This window comes from Rhodnius prolixus, unplaced genomic scaffold, assembly GCF_049639745.1.
Source record: "Rhodnius prolixus isolate KJV_2025 unplaced genomic scaffold, Rpr scaffold_3, whole genome shotgun sequence".
Lineage (NCBI taxonomy): Eukaryota > Metazoa > Arthropoda > Insecta > Hemiptera > Reduviidae > Rhodnius > Rhodnius prolixus.
Window position 1 is genome coordinate 19,547,011 of NW_027411603.1, and position 18,559 is coordinate 19,565,569.

At 33.8% G+C, this 18,559-nt stretch overlaps 1 protein-coding gene across 1 annotated transcript in view; it reads right to left on the reverse strand.

Moving 5' to 3' along the window:
* LOC141452377 (neuroligin-4, X-linked-like) overlaps positions 1–18,559 on the reverse strand; it is a 673,353-nt gene that overhangs the window by 257,445 nt on the left and 397,349 nt on the right. Inside the window, exon 13 of the mRNA XM_074124433.1 lies at positions 4,489–5,048. Within this exon, the coding sequence (XP_073980534.1) occupies positions 4,489–4,912 (424 nt within the window). The 5' untranslated portion in view covers positions 4,913–5,048. The remainder of the gene's footprint in view (positions 1–4,488; positions 5,049–18,559) is intronic.

Below are 18,559 nucleotides of genomic sequence, written 5' to 3' on the forward strand. Positions count from 1 at the left end.
TGGCGTTACTAATTATTTGAGCTAGAAACAGAAAGAAATTTAAGGATTGTTCGCTGGAAAAACTTGGATTTGATAATAACAATAGATTAGTTAGGAAAAGGGGCAATACAGAATTCCACGTTATAAATTGGACCTGGTTCTGTAGCAATATAGGAAGATAAAAGTAACAATTCAGGTATACAGAGAAGTATCATTGCATTATTCAGAACACTCAACGGCTATCAAGGGTTTTAAGAAAAGAATAAGGTAAAAAGCACAGACAAGAAAAAAAAAAAAACTTATCTCCGTGTCGGAAATAAAAAGTAAAGAAAATTTAATATTCATAGCAAAAGGTAGTGCGTTTGCAAAAGGTAATTTGCAAACGTAAATACTGTTTAAAGAAATCCTAAAAGAATAAGCTGATTTCCATGGAATTTGTACAAATAAAAAACACTACGCTCTTTGAAAATGGTTTGCCAAATAGTTGCAATGTTGGATAGGATCTGTTTACCAAAATTTACCTAAATTCAGCAAAGGAAGCAACCTTGATAGGAGCTTTGTATAAGTCACAAAGCTCTATAAGGAAGTATGCTGAGTTAACTAATGGCTTAATATTTTATGTTTTATGGTGTAGAAAACTTAGCGTGTTACTTTACTTCAATGAAGACACCCTGCGAAATGACCCAGATGATTGGGTGAATGCGATTAATTTCACCCAAAAGACTGTAAAAAAAAGAAAGGGATAAATCAGGACATCTTGTTTTACAGATGCCTTAAAATGATACTGCTAAATGAATATATTTCAAAAATGAATATTTTTTCAGAGTTCAACATCAAGTTGAACTAAATTTCATGCAAGTATAAATATCTAAGTTCACAGCAGCGAGTAAATGTACAAATAATCTCAAGAATATTTTATAGCGTTTTAATATTCTGGGCGTCATCAGGTGAGTAGATTGGACAGCTATATCCCACAGGCTAAACAATTTCATAATGAAAGAATAAAAAAAAGAAACATGAAGATTTCACGAATAAAGTATACACTTATAGACCAGCACCAAAACCCATGTTGTTGGCAGTAACCAATGCTGAACTTGCATTTTGTGATTAAATTCATTACACAACACATCGTTTTGCACAATATAAACTAGTACCAAAATTGGACTACTGATCCAGACAAATTAATTTACATACTTAAAATTATCACAGTTTATTTACAATAACCTTAGTAGTAAATTGTTTATACATATTTCTGGAAAATCAACAACAAACAAAGAAGTTTATACAACAAAAAGTAGTAAATATTTGTTAACAAACAAATTAAGTTCTAGTGAAGGTTTATTCAATAAAATAGTCTTTGTCTACTCTAGAATTTCATGAGAAACTAGAGCACATAACTTCTGCTATGTTAGGAATTTAAGGAAATGGTAGCTTAATTCTAAAGCTTTTGGCATTTGTTGGCTAGAAGCAGAAAAAGTTTGGAATATTTTTACAATAGTCTTTTACAATAATGAAATTTTAAAATTTAATAATTACAATAAGGTTAACGATAAAACTTACTATTTTATTCTTTACTTTATCATTAAAAATCGTGCGATAATATTGTTTTTGTAGCCAAATTAGAATTATTCAAGATACTTATATTGTTTCAAGATACTTATATCGTGACAGTAGTTCTAGCTGTTGTTTTGCACTTTGTTTGATATTTCCTGCCTTTTCCTCTTAAAACCCCTATTGGCGGCAGTCGAGAGGACTCTACGTCCAGCGTTCTTCCTATGTCACAAACAGAGTTAGCCAGGAAGACTAATTCTTCGAGCTGTGTTTCTTGACTAGAATATCTGCTATCTCAGTTCGGGCGATGTGAAGCGAGGGCTAGTCAAGTCAGTTGATGATATGTCTTTGGCGAACTTAGGGCGTCTCTGAGCGCTAAATAGTCTTGGCACGGTGTTGTTGTAGAACCGGATATCATTAAGTTTTAAAAAAAAGTTGAGGGTATTAAAAAGTTATTTTGTGGGAAATTCAAATTTGAAGTGAAAATAAAAAGCTTCTAATTCATCGGAGTGATTTTAAATAATTAATAAAAAATATCGACGGTAATTTTAAGCAAACTGAAAAACAAAAGTAACAGGTGAAACATGAAGCAAAAATTAAAAAGTTTTTTGCTTTACATATACCAAAAAATAATAAATAAAAGTTAAATAAATCACTATTTACTAAAATTTAATATTATTTAAACTAATGAAGAGTAGGATGTTGTCAAATAGCCCAGAGATTAATCAAATAGCTTCTATAAACATGAATGTGTTTGCTTAATAAAGTCAATAGTAAATGCAACCAGTTGCTGGGCAAATAATTATTATTGGATATCATGTTGGTTTTAACTTCAAATTATGTTGTTTAAAAATTATGTTTTATTGATTACATACGAAGAGTGGTTTTTATGCTAATAATAAAGAAAAACTGAACGGTCAGCTGATATAAAATTAAACGTGATCATTTTTTGGAAATGATCCATAAAAAGCGGAAGCAAAATACCTGAGTTAATCGAGTGGAATCAATTTCGAATTTGAAGGAACATTAGCTGTAACGGATTATCCATGTCAGTACAATTTATTTTCAATCCATAAAAGAAGATTCCGCCCTGTTCTGATTACTGGTACTCGAACATATTAGGGTTATTTTCATATTAGACAAACAATCGTGGACAAACCTAAAGAATGTTCAAAATAGACAATCTAGAAGAATGTTTAGAACAGAACTTCTTCATTTCAGGTTTCTGAAATGATCTCGAAATTCATTGAAATGTTTCTCGAATATCTGTGTGTTGTGTAAACCTGAAAATTATAGGCATTACTTTACTACTAGTTGAGAAGTGGTTTTGAGATACTAGTAATACTAGAGGAAGGGATTGTTCTAGATTTCCCTTTTTAACTATGAAGTCCGGTTTTACAATGTTGGGAAGAAATAAATGTCACAAAAATTTGGAGTTCCAAACTTTAACCATTGCTATTTGTGCTAAGAGAGAGAGCATGAGAATTCACATGATTTCTCTTTCTATAGTAACGAATTTAATTAATTTTTTTGGAGAGGCTTATAATATTTTTTGCTGACATTTTTTGGCTTATACTCAAAACATTTACTGAGAGAAGAGTTGAAAGGGTTTCTTTCCGCATAATATAAGTTGGCTGGCAATTCTAACCTATGGCGCAGTTACATTTAATATATTGCTCTCCTAGACCAATCCTACTTTTATTACAAACAAAAACCGGTTATGGCGTAACTTTTTTTGCTAATTGTTTTATTTCTTACTAATAATACTCCCTGTAAAACTATTTTGCTAGACCCTGTCAGAGAATATAAATAAGGCAATATGATGTTTATAATTTTGATTCTGTCCGGTAAACTTGTACATGAAATATTTAAGAATTTTATAAAACAATTCAAATGGAAAATTAAAGAAATTTGTATGCTTTCTTTTCTATAACACTTGTGTTCTCTTGTGAACACGTCATTACACACGTTTAGGTATGTTATTTATGTACACATAACATTGCAGCACTTCATCACGTTTTCTCCCCTAGTTGTTAAAACTCTGCGCAGACGCTCTACTTCACATAAATAACTTGATCATTATTATTTGAGTTAAAAAACTAGCGAGGGCGATGAAAACATGACTGTTTGGTCGTGGCTGTATAAACATCTCTGTAGATGTTTTATTGTTTAACCAAACTTTTAGAACTTTGATATTCACAATGTTGTTTGGTGTTTAACTTAGCTATTTGCCTGTTTAGCCTTGCATACATGATTGCGATGGATTAAAATATTACTTTTGTTGGCAACCAGTTCTCAGTATAAATTTTGTATGTAATTGTAATTACATTTTTCCAGACATTATTTACAAAAATAGAATAATTCTCTGTTCCTTTAGCGTTAGTTTTTCGTTGCTGCTCTAAGATAACCGGATTGGGAAGGTTGCTGAAGAAAAATTTTAATGCACTTTAAAATTAAGGATACACAAGTAATTCTAAAAGTTCATTACCTCTTAATGCCCTAGTTTTAATAACCACTGGGGTTGTATTGGATAATATAAAGAATCCTTGAAGGTATTTGTTATTTATTTCTTCATTAGGATTTCCCTATTTTTATCACAACCCACAATTCTTTTAAGTTTTATTTTCACTTAAATCGCTTTCAGGGCTAGCCTGACTATTTAATGAACAATCCTGGTTGTCATTGGCTTTTGGTGCCATCGTCCAACCATGTTAGGCTTGACGCTTAATTTCATGCATCTCATTACAGCGCTCAACTCATTACGAAATATTAACTTGATATTAAGTGGATGAGCGACAGGAGCAGACAAATAGAGCTGTTTGCTCGCTTTATTTTGGTACAGGCAAGCTACGATAAATAGCTTAATTTTGACTAGATAATTGCAAGTGCAATATTTTTCAATTAAAAATGCATGCTCTTTGTCACCAATATAAATAATTTTAATAAATGACAACTCACCTTGTGCTGGAGCGTAAATGTTCAGATAAAGACAGTCCTCGCTTTGATTCTTCAGATATGGTAGAAGCCTCTTCAAGTATTCCAGTCTTCCTCGCGGCATTCTTTCCAGTGCAGCACTCTCATTACGTATATCAGGTAACTTTTGGGGACATACCGGCTCAAACTTATCCGTAATTCTAATACCATCCCAAGGAGCAGCAGTTCTGGTAGGGCTGAATCTGTTAGGCCCAGTTGGCGGAGTTGCATACGGCACTCCTAGGTAAACTTCAATTGGCTTAAGATGACGGCCTGATCCCATTGGCCTTATAAAACCTTGTATCTTTCCAAATCTGGTATTAACCACACGTGTTAATGTGCCACCACCGTCGCCAGGTCTAAACAGAGAGGCTAAGACGAGGATCAGGCAAATAGATAGGCTGTCCATATCTGTTCTACTCTGTCAGAAGATCACATTATGATGGTAACGTGATCTGCAAGCACGTTTCTTCATAATTCGCATTCAACCAGAAAACTGGAGGTTTGTTTCTTGTATTCAATCTTCCATCTCGTCACATCCTAACCTGTAACACACAAAATATCATTATTAACTTTTGGAAATAGAAACAATGAATGTGTTCTCATCATTGGTTCTGATATGCTACAGAGATGTGCTAGTTGGCAGGACTACTATTCATGTGGAAATTATACTTTGTGCTATTTTTTATGTTTCTTTTTCTATGCTGATAAACCAATTTGGTGTTTTTATTTCGGAAATGTTACTGTCAGTGCATTAACACCATTTTACTCTCACCTACGTAATCACCTAAAATACCTTCCTACAAACCATACCTTCCGGTACTTAGCCCTATTCTTTTTACACCTCTTTTGCTTCTACGCACATAATAAAAGAAGAATAGAAAATCTAAATGCCGCCTAAAACTACTAATTGCCGACAGAGTTCACTAACCACGATCTCTGGCACGACCAGCCATGAAGAGACAGCCGAAGAGAACTATTATTCATGTGTTTTCATGACAAATAAAATTGTCTTTCCGAGACGATTTGGATAGAACAAATAGAACTGTTTATATTGTTCGAAATGTGCTTAGAAGGGTTTTCGGAAAGCAGGATATTGGTGTTCTTAAAATAAAAATAATAATAATTAATGGTAAGATAAAATAAAGATCAGCACGAGATGACAAGAGCACAAATTGCACGGGAAAATTCGGAAATAATCTATCATGACGTAGGAATTTGTGCGAACCTGATTAAAGTGAATCAAGCTGCAAAAATAATCTACCGAAAACTGTATCGAAGCATGAACTTCTGGAAGAAAAGACACCATTTATGAATAAAATCAAGCCCTGTGGTAGAATAAAGGCAAGGTTCTATTATGATGAGACGCTGATCACTGATACACCAAAACACTGCAATAGGCCGAACAACCTTCTCATAATAAGAGCAAAGAGACTGTCTACTTAACTATTTGACCGGAACCAAATAAGCTCAAACTTACAAGCCGCTGAGAGGAATAAAGTGAGGAAGTAAGGAGAGCTTTCACCAAATATTAAACGGATTTGGAAGCTGCATAGTGCATGAATCGTTCCGCTGCTTATCTCTTCCAAGCAATCTTTTGCCCCATTTGAAATCACTTGAACTGTCTCTACATTATCATGTAGAAGTTTATTACATTAATATTATTATTTATTGACTATTTCACGGTAGCCGAGCGGTTAGAGGCGAGACCCGCAAAGCTAATATGCATTGTGGTACTGGGTTCGATTTCCGGTCTTAGGCCTTGGATTTTATTTAAAGATTATAAAAGAAATTCACAGTAAAGTATGTTTGCTAGTCGTCTCCGTCCACGACACCTAATTGGTAGTTGGACGTAAAGCCCGCCTGAAAAAATAGGCAATCACTTTTACTTCACTTTACAACTTAAATGTACATACGTACTCTTACAGCAAGGGAGTGAGACCTGCAATATTCAGACTAAACACATTATATAAAGATACAAAAGAAAAACTATAAAAGTAAAACATCCATACTAAGTCCCTTAAAGTTATAATTACAATGACCAGCAATCTTAAGAAAGTAGCGCCTTAAATTTAAGCACAAAAGTTATAAAGCGGTAAATATTCCATATCTGTCATTCATACAAAACATTCAAAAGAAGTCTATCAAATTTTACACAATTAGAATGGTCAAAAAGTTCTTAAGCCAAAGACTAGATGAGTGAAGTGCTTGCAAAACTAAATTTGAGTTCAAATACGATATAGATAATAATGATGTTTCCAGTCACCAATAACGTTTGATGTTGACCCAACTTGAATTAATTATATTATCTCGTAATAACATTAATTACCTTATACTCAAGACAAATAAAGTTTTTACATTAAACAAATTACAAATGAAAGCATTTGCTTTTCCAATTAAAGAACAGAGTGAAATTATTTTTTTCACAATCTATCGTAACTAAGTTTTAAGGCAGTAGGCGCAACAAGGCTGGTTCGAGCATGTATGACCTAGTTTATGGTGCAAGGTGGCCCGAGGGACAAGCTGCTCCACAACATGGAGGCGGCAACAGCTCTCGGCCACACCACCATCCTTGCCGCACAAAGTTGCCTTACAAACTTAAATACCGCCCCATATATCCAGTATTAAGCCAACTCTAAGTGCCTACTTCCCATGCTCCACAAACTGTGCTGAAGAGTCCTCGCCTTCAGGCTAATAGCCTCTTTCCTTTTAGTTCCCACACCCGGTCTACGTCTTATCCTGTACGCCGTCTACTATAGCCCATCACCATCACTCTATCTACATTCTCCACATTTTTCTTACCTCTCCCCGATCCTAATACCCAACCAACTGGTTCTCGCTATTCCTTTTTTTTTTTTAATGCATCCCTAAATTTTCATTCATCTCTTTTTCTGCTTGATGCTTTACTCGAGACTCTTTCTAATATTGGCGCGTGGAGTAGCTCAAGTATCATACAGATTTAGAGACCTTCTGGGTGCTATCAACAAAATCCTCCAACCCTTTAGGTAGAGTAAATCATATAGTTTAAGAACGATCTCTCTCCATTCGCACTCTATACTTTAGTTTTCTCAAGTTGGCAATAATAAAGATAAACTTGCAGAATAAAAGTGTAATATATCTATCCTGCAGAGCAAACACCTCTAGTGTGTATAAAATAAATTGACTAGACTGTGATTGTGAATTATTGATTTATAGTAACACAATTTACATCCTGCATGTAAATCAGTTATGGTATATATAGCCTTCTCTCAGAAATGCAATCAATCCAGTAGTTTTGAATAATTGATGCATTAAAAAATGAACTTGAAAACTGAATCTTATAGTGAATAAGTACCGCAATCTTATAAATTTTCGAAATTAGTTTCCATCTGAGCATTTGTTTCAACGTCAGAAGAGTACAAATATTAGCAAATTGAACACTTCATTATTTTTCATTAAAAGATGTCAATATCTAAAATCTGAGTCTATTTTAGGGCACCGCAGGAGGGTGGCTTCCGGTTTTCTTTCATTGCAGGCAGATGGTGAGCTAAAAGAGTCTCCTGGCAAGGGAGCACAAGTCGCTGCTCGCGAATACGAGATCTCCACCTGGGAACGAGCGCTAGCCAGAGTACTAATTCTTTCCCTTATTAATTTTATTAAAAATAAACAAAACAAAAAGTATATATCTTTTTTTTTTAATCTTAAATTTTTAGTTTCTCGGATAAGTTGACCTGTAATTTTTTTATTATTTTGTCCTATGAGTCACAGTCACTTTCTATTTCTTCAAGTACCGCAGCCACAGTGAAAAACGAGAACAATACGGGACGAAATGTTTGGCAGCTACCAAACTGTATGGATTATCCACAGAACTACTAGATCATGATCGTAATCTAGGTTCGAGCACGATGTTTGGTGGCTGAAGTCGCTAGTTTTATAATAATAATATTAATATATATATATTTTTTTTAATATACAAACAATAAATGAACAACGAAAATAAAACTTAAGTATTGAAAAGAACAAAACTGAAAAAGGTGAACAAGTATTAAAAGCATGGCAAATAGCCGTCTGATTACAGAAACAAAAGCAATAACAAAATATAATATCACTTGAAATAAAATTTAAAAAAAAATAAATAGAAGAATAAGAAAAAGGAAAAACTGAATAAATAAATAAAAAGAACCACTTGAATCAAATTAAAAATAATATCAATATACCTAAATACGAGTATAATCACACCAAGACAAATTACCATACATATGTGAAAATCCATTAAATAAATTTATAAAGCAAAATATAAAAACAAAACAAAATTAAATAAAAGATTAAAAAATACTAAGATATGTCTGAAATCCATTCAAATCTTATTTTCCAGGCATGGCGGGCATAAGAAATCAAGACGCGGCATGAAACCTTGTCATTTAAATAATTTAAAATTTCCCCTTTTTTAAGGAAACCATTGCCAAAATACAGTAGCCTGAGTTCCGACAGAAGAGAACACTCGCCCAAAAAGTGGTATAAGCCCGCTCGATCATTAGAATTACACAGAGAGCACCTCTCTAGTTTTATAGCTCTTACTGCAAAACGGGCCCTACATTTTGATATCAGTTCAACAACAAACTGATGAAGGCAACCCTTAATGTTTAAATGTAATAAAAGAACTATCTTCATACTGGTTAGCATACTGGATTCCCATGCTGAGATCTCGAGTACGAACACAGCTGCCGGCCATTAGAGTTTATCTTCCTAGCAGACTTACGGTAGTGGTGAGGGTTGTCATAACGAGAGCAGTACACTAAAAAAAAGCACCTGGCGCTAATGACTTCAAGTGATACACCTGAAAAAGTATATTTGTCAATAAGTACATGAAACATCTATTTTTCTGACAGATGCTTCATATACACGCATGTATATTGAAGAGTGTTTGTCAAAAGTCATTAACTAAAGATAACAAAACTACTTGTTTGGCTGACGGAGTGAAATCGGTCAAATACTTGCCATCATTAATAAATCACAATACAAAAGAAACCAACAAAAACAGCACGAGAAACTAAAAATCTATTTCAACATGTACTCTCGAGTTTATTAACAAATTAAATTCTTGTTAAAATCAGTAAATCTATAAATTATGGTTAAACTAGGAGTTTGTGTGGTTGAACTAAAGTTCTAATCTCCAGATTATCCAAAATCCTGGGAACAATTGTATATGAGAACAATGCATTAAATCACAAATGCTTTCTTGATAGAAATACCAAATCCAGTAATATGAAATTTCACGAACGCTGCATTAAATTTCACTGAACCGTAATTAATATAAATTTCCTTATTCTCAGGTTACCAATGCACCTTTCTAAGTGTTCAACACCCAGGAGTAGCTTGCTGGCCTGTTACTCCAATTGTCAGAGTAACGGACAAAAATTTTATATTTCTATTTTTATTATTATCAGAGATAATTAAAAATATCTTTAAAATTATATTTCGATTAAATTTTACACTAATATAAAACATTGTTATAGATAGACTTTCTTTTCGAAATTGGGCAGGAAGTCCAGTAATCATTCATTTCGTATTAAAATTTAATTGTGCTAATTAACATTATTACATCATTGAAGCAAAATGTTGCCCTGTTCCCTATTTCCAATAAGTTAGAGGCTCCAATTATCTGAATCACCCTGTGTATTAGTGAAAATGTTCCTAGTTCATTTCAATAGTTTTTTTTTTATTTATTTCTATTCCAGTGTTGCATTTCTTTGAAGCTATAGCCTCGAAGAAACTGACTTATTTCCTACAATATCCGTGACTGAAAATTAACAAAATACAAATACAGGTCAAATGCAACGTTGTGTCTAAATTTCAAAGAAATTGGTAAAGAACTTACGGAGATTTTATGCTTAACAAAGCGAACATTTACATTTTTATTTATGGGAAGAATAGCCACCCCCATAAATATGGGAAGATTAGCCAATTGGCAGTCCACTGTGATTTAAGAGATTTAACGAAATAATAATCTTTTTCTGTAATCGCTGAATAATGCACTATTTTTTTTATTTTAATGATTTAAGGCGCGTCAACATCTAAGGTTATTGGCGCCCGGAGCTTTTTTCAGTGCACTGCCCGCCTCCGGACAGTGTTCTCTCGTTACAGACAACACTGTTCATCACCGTACAGTGAGCTGTAAGAAGCTCCTAGGAAGAGAAAAACTAAGGGTCAGCAGCTGGATTCAATAATGAACTATTATTACACTAAATGGACTAATTTATTTGTTTATAATTTAATTAATCTGTACAAATAAAAATGTAAATGTTCGCTTTGTTAAGTAAAAAATCTCCGTATGTTCTTTACCGATTGCTTTGAAATTTGGACACAACGTTGCTTTTGACCTATGTTTTTGTATTTTGTACCTATTATGTAGATGTCATCTCTGTCACAGGTAAAAACACTATCTGTTGGAAGTAAAAGCAACGCTACACTAAATCGCGAAAAAAAATTCTCAAACACTTGGGAATGCCATCACCGAATCGATCTGCTGCTGCTTTGCTGCGGATGAGCAATGACGACCGCATGGACGGGTACAGCTAGATTATTAGTATGTTAATAAATAAATTTAAAAGAAGTTCAAATTATACTTTCTGTTTAATGCACTTAGTAAGTTTTAATAAAAATACATATTTTATAAAAGAAGTCAGCCAGCTAGATCAGGGGTCCCCAAACTTTTTACACAGGGGGCCAGTTCACTGTCCCTCAGACCGTTAGAAGGCAGGACTATAAACAAAAAAAAACTATTTTAAAGTAAAAAGTACAAAACGGGAACAAATATAATATTTAAAATAAAGAACAAGTAAATTTAAATCAATAATCTGCCCAGTATTTCTGTGGGAATTATGGACCTATTTTTGACTAATAAGATGGTCATTGTCCGGTTTAGTTATAGTGCTTTGCCTTTCTACCTACTTCTGTTATTTTACACTGTTTTAGGAGCTGTGACGCGTCCGTCCCGCGTCATCGGAAGAAGTACTGTACATGAGCTTTCGCAGCGCTTTGCGGCACAGCCACATACAGCGCTTCTCTCACTGACCATCAATGAAAGAGATGTCTCTTCCGGAAGTGCGGCGTGGGCCGGATAAATGTCCTCAGGGGGCCGCTGCATGTGGCCCGCGGGCCGTAGTGTGGGGGACCCCTGACCTAGATCCTATCCCCTTTTATTTGTGTATGCCTGTATTATTTGAACTATGTCTGTTTCATTTTGTAATCATTTTGCAAAGGATAACGGTTCTCAAGAAAACAAATATTCTTTTAACGTGACAGGAGTCGTCGTGCAGACATTCCGTATGACGTGCAAATGTGTTGTAGATTAGGTAGTTAGTAAATGTACTTAATGGTAAGTAAGAATATCCGCAAGATCGGCAAGTTGTTGGTGATTGACGAGTTATTAAATGTCTGAAAGTCTGACTTTTATGTCCAATTCGGGAGGTGTCTCAGTATCGACTATTCTCGATGTTTATTCAGGTCGAAAAAGAGGATCTGTATCCATTGATTTCACTTTTAATCTCTCTTAACTTATTATCAGTGATGGCATGCATCCATGACTGACCCAACATCTCCTTCACTTTTTTTTTGAGATCTAAGTAGTCCGATTCTGGAACTTGCCGTTAAGGAATTTTGCTAGTAACATCTCTGCTGGCTGCGAAATGGTACTTAACTCCTCCTCTTGCTCACTCGCACACTCTGCTCACTAAGAAATAATCACTACTTCCTGAAATTTAAAAAAGAAAAAAATGCTTTTATTAAAATGCAGGAAGTCAAATAGAACCCCCCTAAATCCAAGAACAGTAAAGTAATAGAGACAAAAGGAAAAAAGAGCTTCCTGCCCTTTTTTTTCCTCCAACTTTATTTTGTCCCTTATAACCCTAAGAAGGGACAAAGCAAAGTCACGTGGAAGAAGAAGAAGAGACTTCCTTGCACAGACTTCAACCAATTTACTCACACAAATGTAAAGCTCATTTTTCACATGGCCAGTTTCTGTCACTGAAAAGTGACCGCACTGTCTTATAGATCTATTCCTGGGATATCTAGTTTTCTACTTTCTGCAAAAATAAATATATGTCAATAGTTCTCCTGAACATCTCATAGGAAAATAGAAGAAAAGTTTCTTAAAAAATTTACTCAGATTTCTTTTTCTTTTCTTCCTTTCCTTTTTACCAATGGTAGCCGCTGTTCTTTCATTACATTGTAACCGAGAGCTTTTCTAACTTCCTTATTTTCTCTCACCCTTCAGGAGGAAGTACGGTGATCATTTTTGTTTCGTCATGCACGGAGTACAATGAAATAGTCGTTTATCTCTTTCTCTTGCTCCTAAATGCGTGCCTTTTGGGTCTTTGTTTATTCGCCATAACCCAAAAGGGGAAAATTGTACAAAGTTCTAATTTAAGTTAAAATTTCGATTTAAAAAAAAAATAAACTGGCTCAAAACAGTGGTCCATGTAATTGAGGAATTCAGCTTCCCCTTCAGATCTTCATTTATCGTCCATATTTTCACTCTATATAGCGCTATGTTCTCGATAATTTCGGTTCTTTCTTCAGCTCGCACTGAAATTTCTCATTTCCATCAACCATATGCCATTCTCGCAACAAGCCTGCCATATATTTGTTTGTTTGTTTTTGTTTTTTTTGGAAATTAACGCGCAGATACTACTTTACTTAGTTATCAAAGTTATTTAGTGTTCCCAAAACAGTGGCAAGTATACAGCTGCTTCAATGTTGAGGGTGATGTACGAGGTGTGGCTATTAAATAACGAGACTGATGGTGTAAAACATTTCATTTTAAATTTATACATAATTAGTTATTATCACCTTCAATATACACCCCTCCCGAATCCCTACAACGATCCATGCGAATTTACCATTGATCGAAACAGTACTGGAAGTCTTTTTCTGTGAGCTCCTGCATGACGCGTGCCGCTTTTTCTTTCACAGCATCAACGGACTGAAATCGTGTTCCTTTTAATGCAGATTTGACTTTGGGGAACAGATAAAAGTCACATGGGGCCAGGTCAGGCGAATAAGGCGGATGGCCTAAAACTGGGATGTTGTTCTTGGCTAGAAACTTCTTGACAGACAATACAGTGTGAGCCGGCGCGTTGTCTTGATGGAGAACCCATGACTTGTTCTTCCACAAATCGGGTCGTTTTTTCCTTACTCTTTCACGGAGTTTAGCAAGCACTTCACGGTAGTATTGTTGATTAATTATAATCAATATTTTCATCCGTTTTGGACTTGGAAGCGCGCCTTGGGCAGTCATAATTTCCGACGTCTTCTCGCCCATCTTGGAAACGCTTGAACCACTCAAAAACTCGCACACGTGATTTAACATTCATCGCCATAAACTTCTTTTAATAAATGATAAGTTTCAGTAGCGGTTTTACCCAGTTTCTTGCGAAATTTGACGACAATTCGTTGCTCTACTATACGTATGTGTAGTACCATGTTTTCGGCAAAACGAAACTAACACCTCTTAACACAAACGACGGTTCCGGGCAGATTGATTTCTCTACAAACACGTGAGACGCTGTAATCGAAAGAGAAGGCTTTACGCTGCACATCTGTCGGTCGTTAGGATTTGGCGCATGCATAGTTCTTTTGTAGCAGCATCAGTCTCGTTATTTAATAGTCACACCTCGGTACAGCGATGTCCCCTGCTTCTTTCTCAGCTTGCTTAGAGAATTATATCTAATAAAAATTGGACAGTCTGCAGCCAGATGGCCAAAATTACCATGGCTAAAGCTGGAATAAAACAAAAGAAGAAGAAATTAATAAAACAGTACACAGAGATGGTTACGGATTTTCACGTCAGGACGTTGGCTTCCATAAAATTTGGTATCTTCAATATTTTTGACCAAAAAATTGACGTTTTTGAGGCGTTTGCGCAATATTTTAGTATAGGTTTTCACTCTTGTAATTCCGGAAGTACACATTAAATTTGAACTTGCGCCAAGAAGGAGAGAGTGTACTAACAAGGATTCTGATTCTCCGATCTTGGCCTTTACATTAATTTCTCAAGTATAAAGAATCAAAAAATGCAAAAATTCTGCTTTCACTTGCTTTGTTTTTATTTTTTCTAAAGAGTTTGTTTTGAAAATATTTATTTTACTAACAAAATAAAATGGATGGGCAAATAAATTATTCTTAAGTAAGCAGAATGAATTTATCTTGATTCATAAAATAAATACAAGTATATGAAATCAAAATCAAAATCCAATTAAAATCCCATTATTTGGTGTATACGAATTGAATAGAAGGGTTGAGTACAAAATGGGAAGAGAGCAACTTTGTCTGAATTAATGAATATTCATTTGTAAAATACTTTCAGTTTCAAAGCGCTACCTAATAATTCTATTTATTTAGCAAACGTAAAGATGTTTCAGCAAATAAATAAATAAATTTCGCTGGCTTTACCTCCAAATTTTTAAGTAAAAATCAGCAAATTTGAGCTGGACGTTGTTATGACCACCCTTTAAATTGGCGAAGAAGTACACTTAATTATAGTATTATTTGAAAAAAATTAATTATTTTGCTGTTTGCTACTTAATGAAATTTGCTTAATCAAGTTTGCTTTAATAATTCCACCCTAAAAATTTTGAAACACCGCCTTTTTATGATCAATAATATTTTTTGCCCTTTTTCTTGTCAGTCGACTTAAAAGGGTTTTTGTGGGAGCCAATTTGAAGTGCAGTCATCATGTAAACTGATATTCCCTTTTTTGTAAGGTTTTTCTCACTTGGATACTGTTTAAGCCAATAAGCTGAAATTTATTAAGAGTCTTTGCTTAATTTTATTTTTTATACTAAACGACAAATGTTTAGCTTTACGTGCACCGAGGTAGACATACACGAAGTTACTACGATAAAGATAAATGGCCGAACATAAACTGAATACAGAGTAAAGTCTTGCATCGCATTTATGAACGCTTCCATCTGCGTTAGCCAAACAACTTAGGTATTCATAAACGGCACAACATCCCTTTAGTATATGAACATCCCTAATCTCGCTTCGCTTAACTAAACCCAAAACTTGCCAAATCCTCTTGCAACTGTACTGTTCATGAACACTAATCCATTCATTCCTCAAATATCGTGCCCAACTGGATCATGTCGATTTTCGAGATGAGGGACATTCACCAGATCAGATTTTTTCTTTTAATACATCAAAAACAAGTGAAAGAAAATGTTATTTGTTGTATAAAGTGAGTTTCCAACTGTTTTGTAATATGCAGAACAGTAGCGGAGGAAAAATTGCCAACTTCTTCCAAGTGAAGTTGTTAAATTGAAGTAGATTAAATATATAAACAAAATATTCAAATACTTCGTAATTTATAATATGTAATGAACAAATTGTTCATGCATTTAAAACTTAACAGCAGAGTTATAATAAAGCGCCGCAGCAGAGTGGTATAGAGCAACCGGCAAAGCTGAGATGTATTGCGGGTTCTATATCCTAGTCGTGGTCTAGAAGTTTTAGTATAATAAATTTATTGTTATTTGTTACAATAGTCTACGACACTTGTTCTTAAGTTAGACTGGCCTGGCCATAAAATCATGCATTACTTATTCACTATTTTTTATTATTTTGTATGTATCCATTTTCATAAATTCATTTACCGTTTACTTTCCAAAATTGGTATTTAATTTCACGCCTCATATTCCAATAATTTTCATCTAATAATTGGTATCACAAAACTACTACAAATTAGTGCAAAAAATTGTAGCGAAAGCGTCACATATCAGAGGCCTCGTTTAAAGTAAAGTATTTACCACCTATGGCGACCAAAAGACGGCGGCACAAAGTTGCTTTTTTTTGCGATTAAATAAAAGTAAAACGCTAATTGAACCATGTACCATTGTACGTTTTCTTGTCAACCGCTCGGTTATCATGTTAGCAAGAAGGCGTCGTTTGTTATTTGCGGTATTCATTTCAAAAATATTTTTTCCTAATTGAGGAAGGGTTAACAATTAAGTAGATACAAAAAGTCTTTCTTTAAAAATGGACATATATATATATAAAGGGAATATTTTGTAACATATTTTACCAAAGAACAAAAAATATTAAAGAGATTGGGTATGGGATAGTCAGGTCACGATTTTGGCATTAACTGGATAATATTTGCCAGGGAAGCCACAGTATACTAGCAGACTCACTAACAACAGTTAAAGGGCCGGGAGGTGAGTGGCAGTCGTGTATAACGGCTTGTAATTTATAGCCTTATTTTCTTGTCAAATCTTTACATTGACAGATTTATTTGTGACTTTTCTTTAATATTTATTTGTAATACATACTTTATTAAAATTTTATTAAATTTATAAAGAAAAGTTGGATTGAAATGATGAATTACTTCATCTAAGATGTGGACAGTGAGATTTCAATTTGGGTTTTGACATTTTTCAAGACAGTCTTGAATGTAAAGCACTTACAATCTATTATATAATATCAAGTTGGCAACCAATAAGATTTTTAGAAGAGTGTTGTTAGAGAGGAAGATTTACAAACAGAACTTCACTTTTAGGTATTTATTTAACTTTTCTATTTTCCATCAAAATTCTGTATAGATCAATAAGAAAGTGCTTAAACATCAAAGGGTGAAAAATTAAATGAAGTTATAATTTCTTCTGAAGCAATCAACCAGAAATAAGTTGTTCCCAATAAATCCATAAGATGGCATCCAAATAAAAACAATAACTTGAGGAAACACTGAGAAAATTTACGTACATCGAGAAAATTTAAGTCAAAGTACGTACGTCGAGAAAATTTACTTTAAAAGTGAATTACAAGATTTTTATAGTTAGTTACTCTTTAGCACTTACAAAATTATTTAAACAACTCAATTGTTCATCAAAATTCTGTATAGATCAATAAGAAAAACAGGAATTGTCAAAGTGCTTAAACATCAAAGGGTGAAAAATTAAATGAAGTTACTGTAATGTTACTAAAATGGTATAATTTATTGTAACTGTACAATAAATCAGCGGGTATTATCGTAAAGAACCATGAATTTTTAAATTATACCATTGTGAAAAGAAATAAACCGTTATATTTTTATAATAGATGGAAAGGGTTCTTTCGTAGTGATTGATAGGGCTGAATGCAATGGAATATAAGTGACCATAATAACATAGAAGTAAAAAAACTTATCTGGCCACTGTTTTATAAAATGCGGTCGATTAGTGTAAAAATCCGATCTCTTTTGATTGATTATTTTAAATAATCTTTATACTGGATCTTAGATTTTTCTTTAATACCATTTTTGTTTTTAATGACAACAAATTTCTGCATCCATATTTTAAATGTGGTGAAGTTATTTAAGTTTATACAGCAGAAGAAAGGATGCTAAAATCTTTAAAAGTTTAATCGAAAGTGGAGACGTGTGTGGGTACAAGAAATCCAGTGACATCGTCTTAGCAATGAGTGCTAATGGTGTCTTTAATGCATTGACTCCGGCAGCCTTTTTAAAACCTCAGTAACGTCATGTGACAACAAATCACCACATCTTTCACACAAAGCACTGTTATCTTTAGCAACTGTAGTATGGTTGTAATCATTAAAAATTTACTTTAAAAACAGTTATGGTTTTAAAAAGAAAAAATGTATAACTGACTAATAACATGACGTATGTGTAGAAAGAAACACTCACAGGTTAATATTATACAGGCTTGTAAACATAAGATGAACATATTTAAGTGGTCAAGTATTTAAATCCACTGAACCCTTTATTATTTAACTAAATGAAAATGCAAACTGTTTAAACAAAACCTGTGTTTAATTTATGCAAGATAATTAATTAAAAGTAATTAGTTTAAAAATCAATCTTTAAAACGATTGAACGAAATTCTTCTATCGGTTCTCCTTACTTAATTACTCAAACTGTTTAAAAAAAAAAAGAAAGAAAAATCCACCTTTTTGAAGGGATTAATTGATTTATTGGCGGTCTGTTACTTCCACAGGTCCTGCACAGATGATGGTTCTCAGGATAACTGATTAAGGAATTTTCTCTTCATTACCGCTTTCCGGCTAAAGAATTGATGGCCAA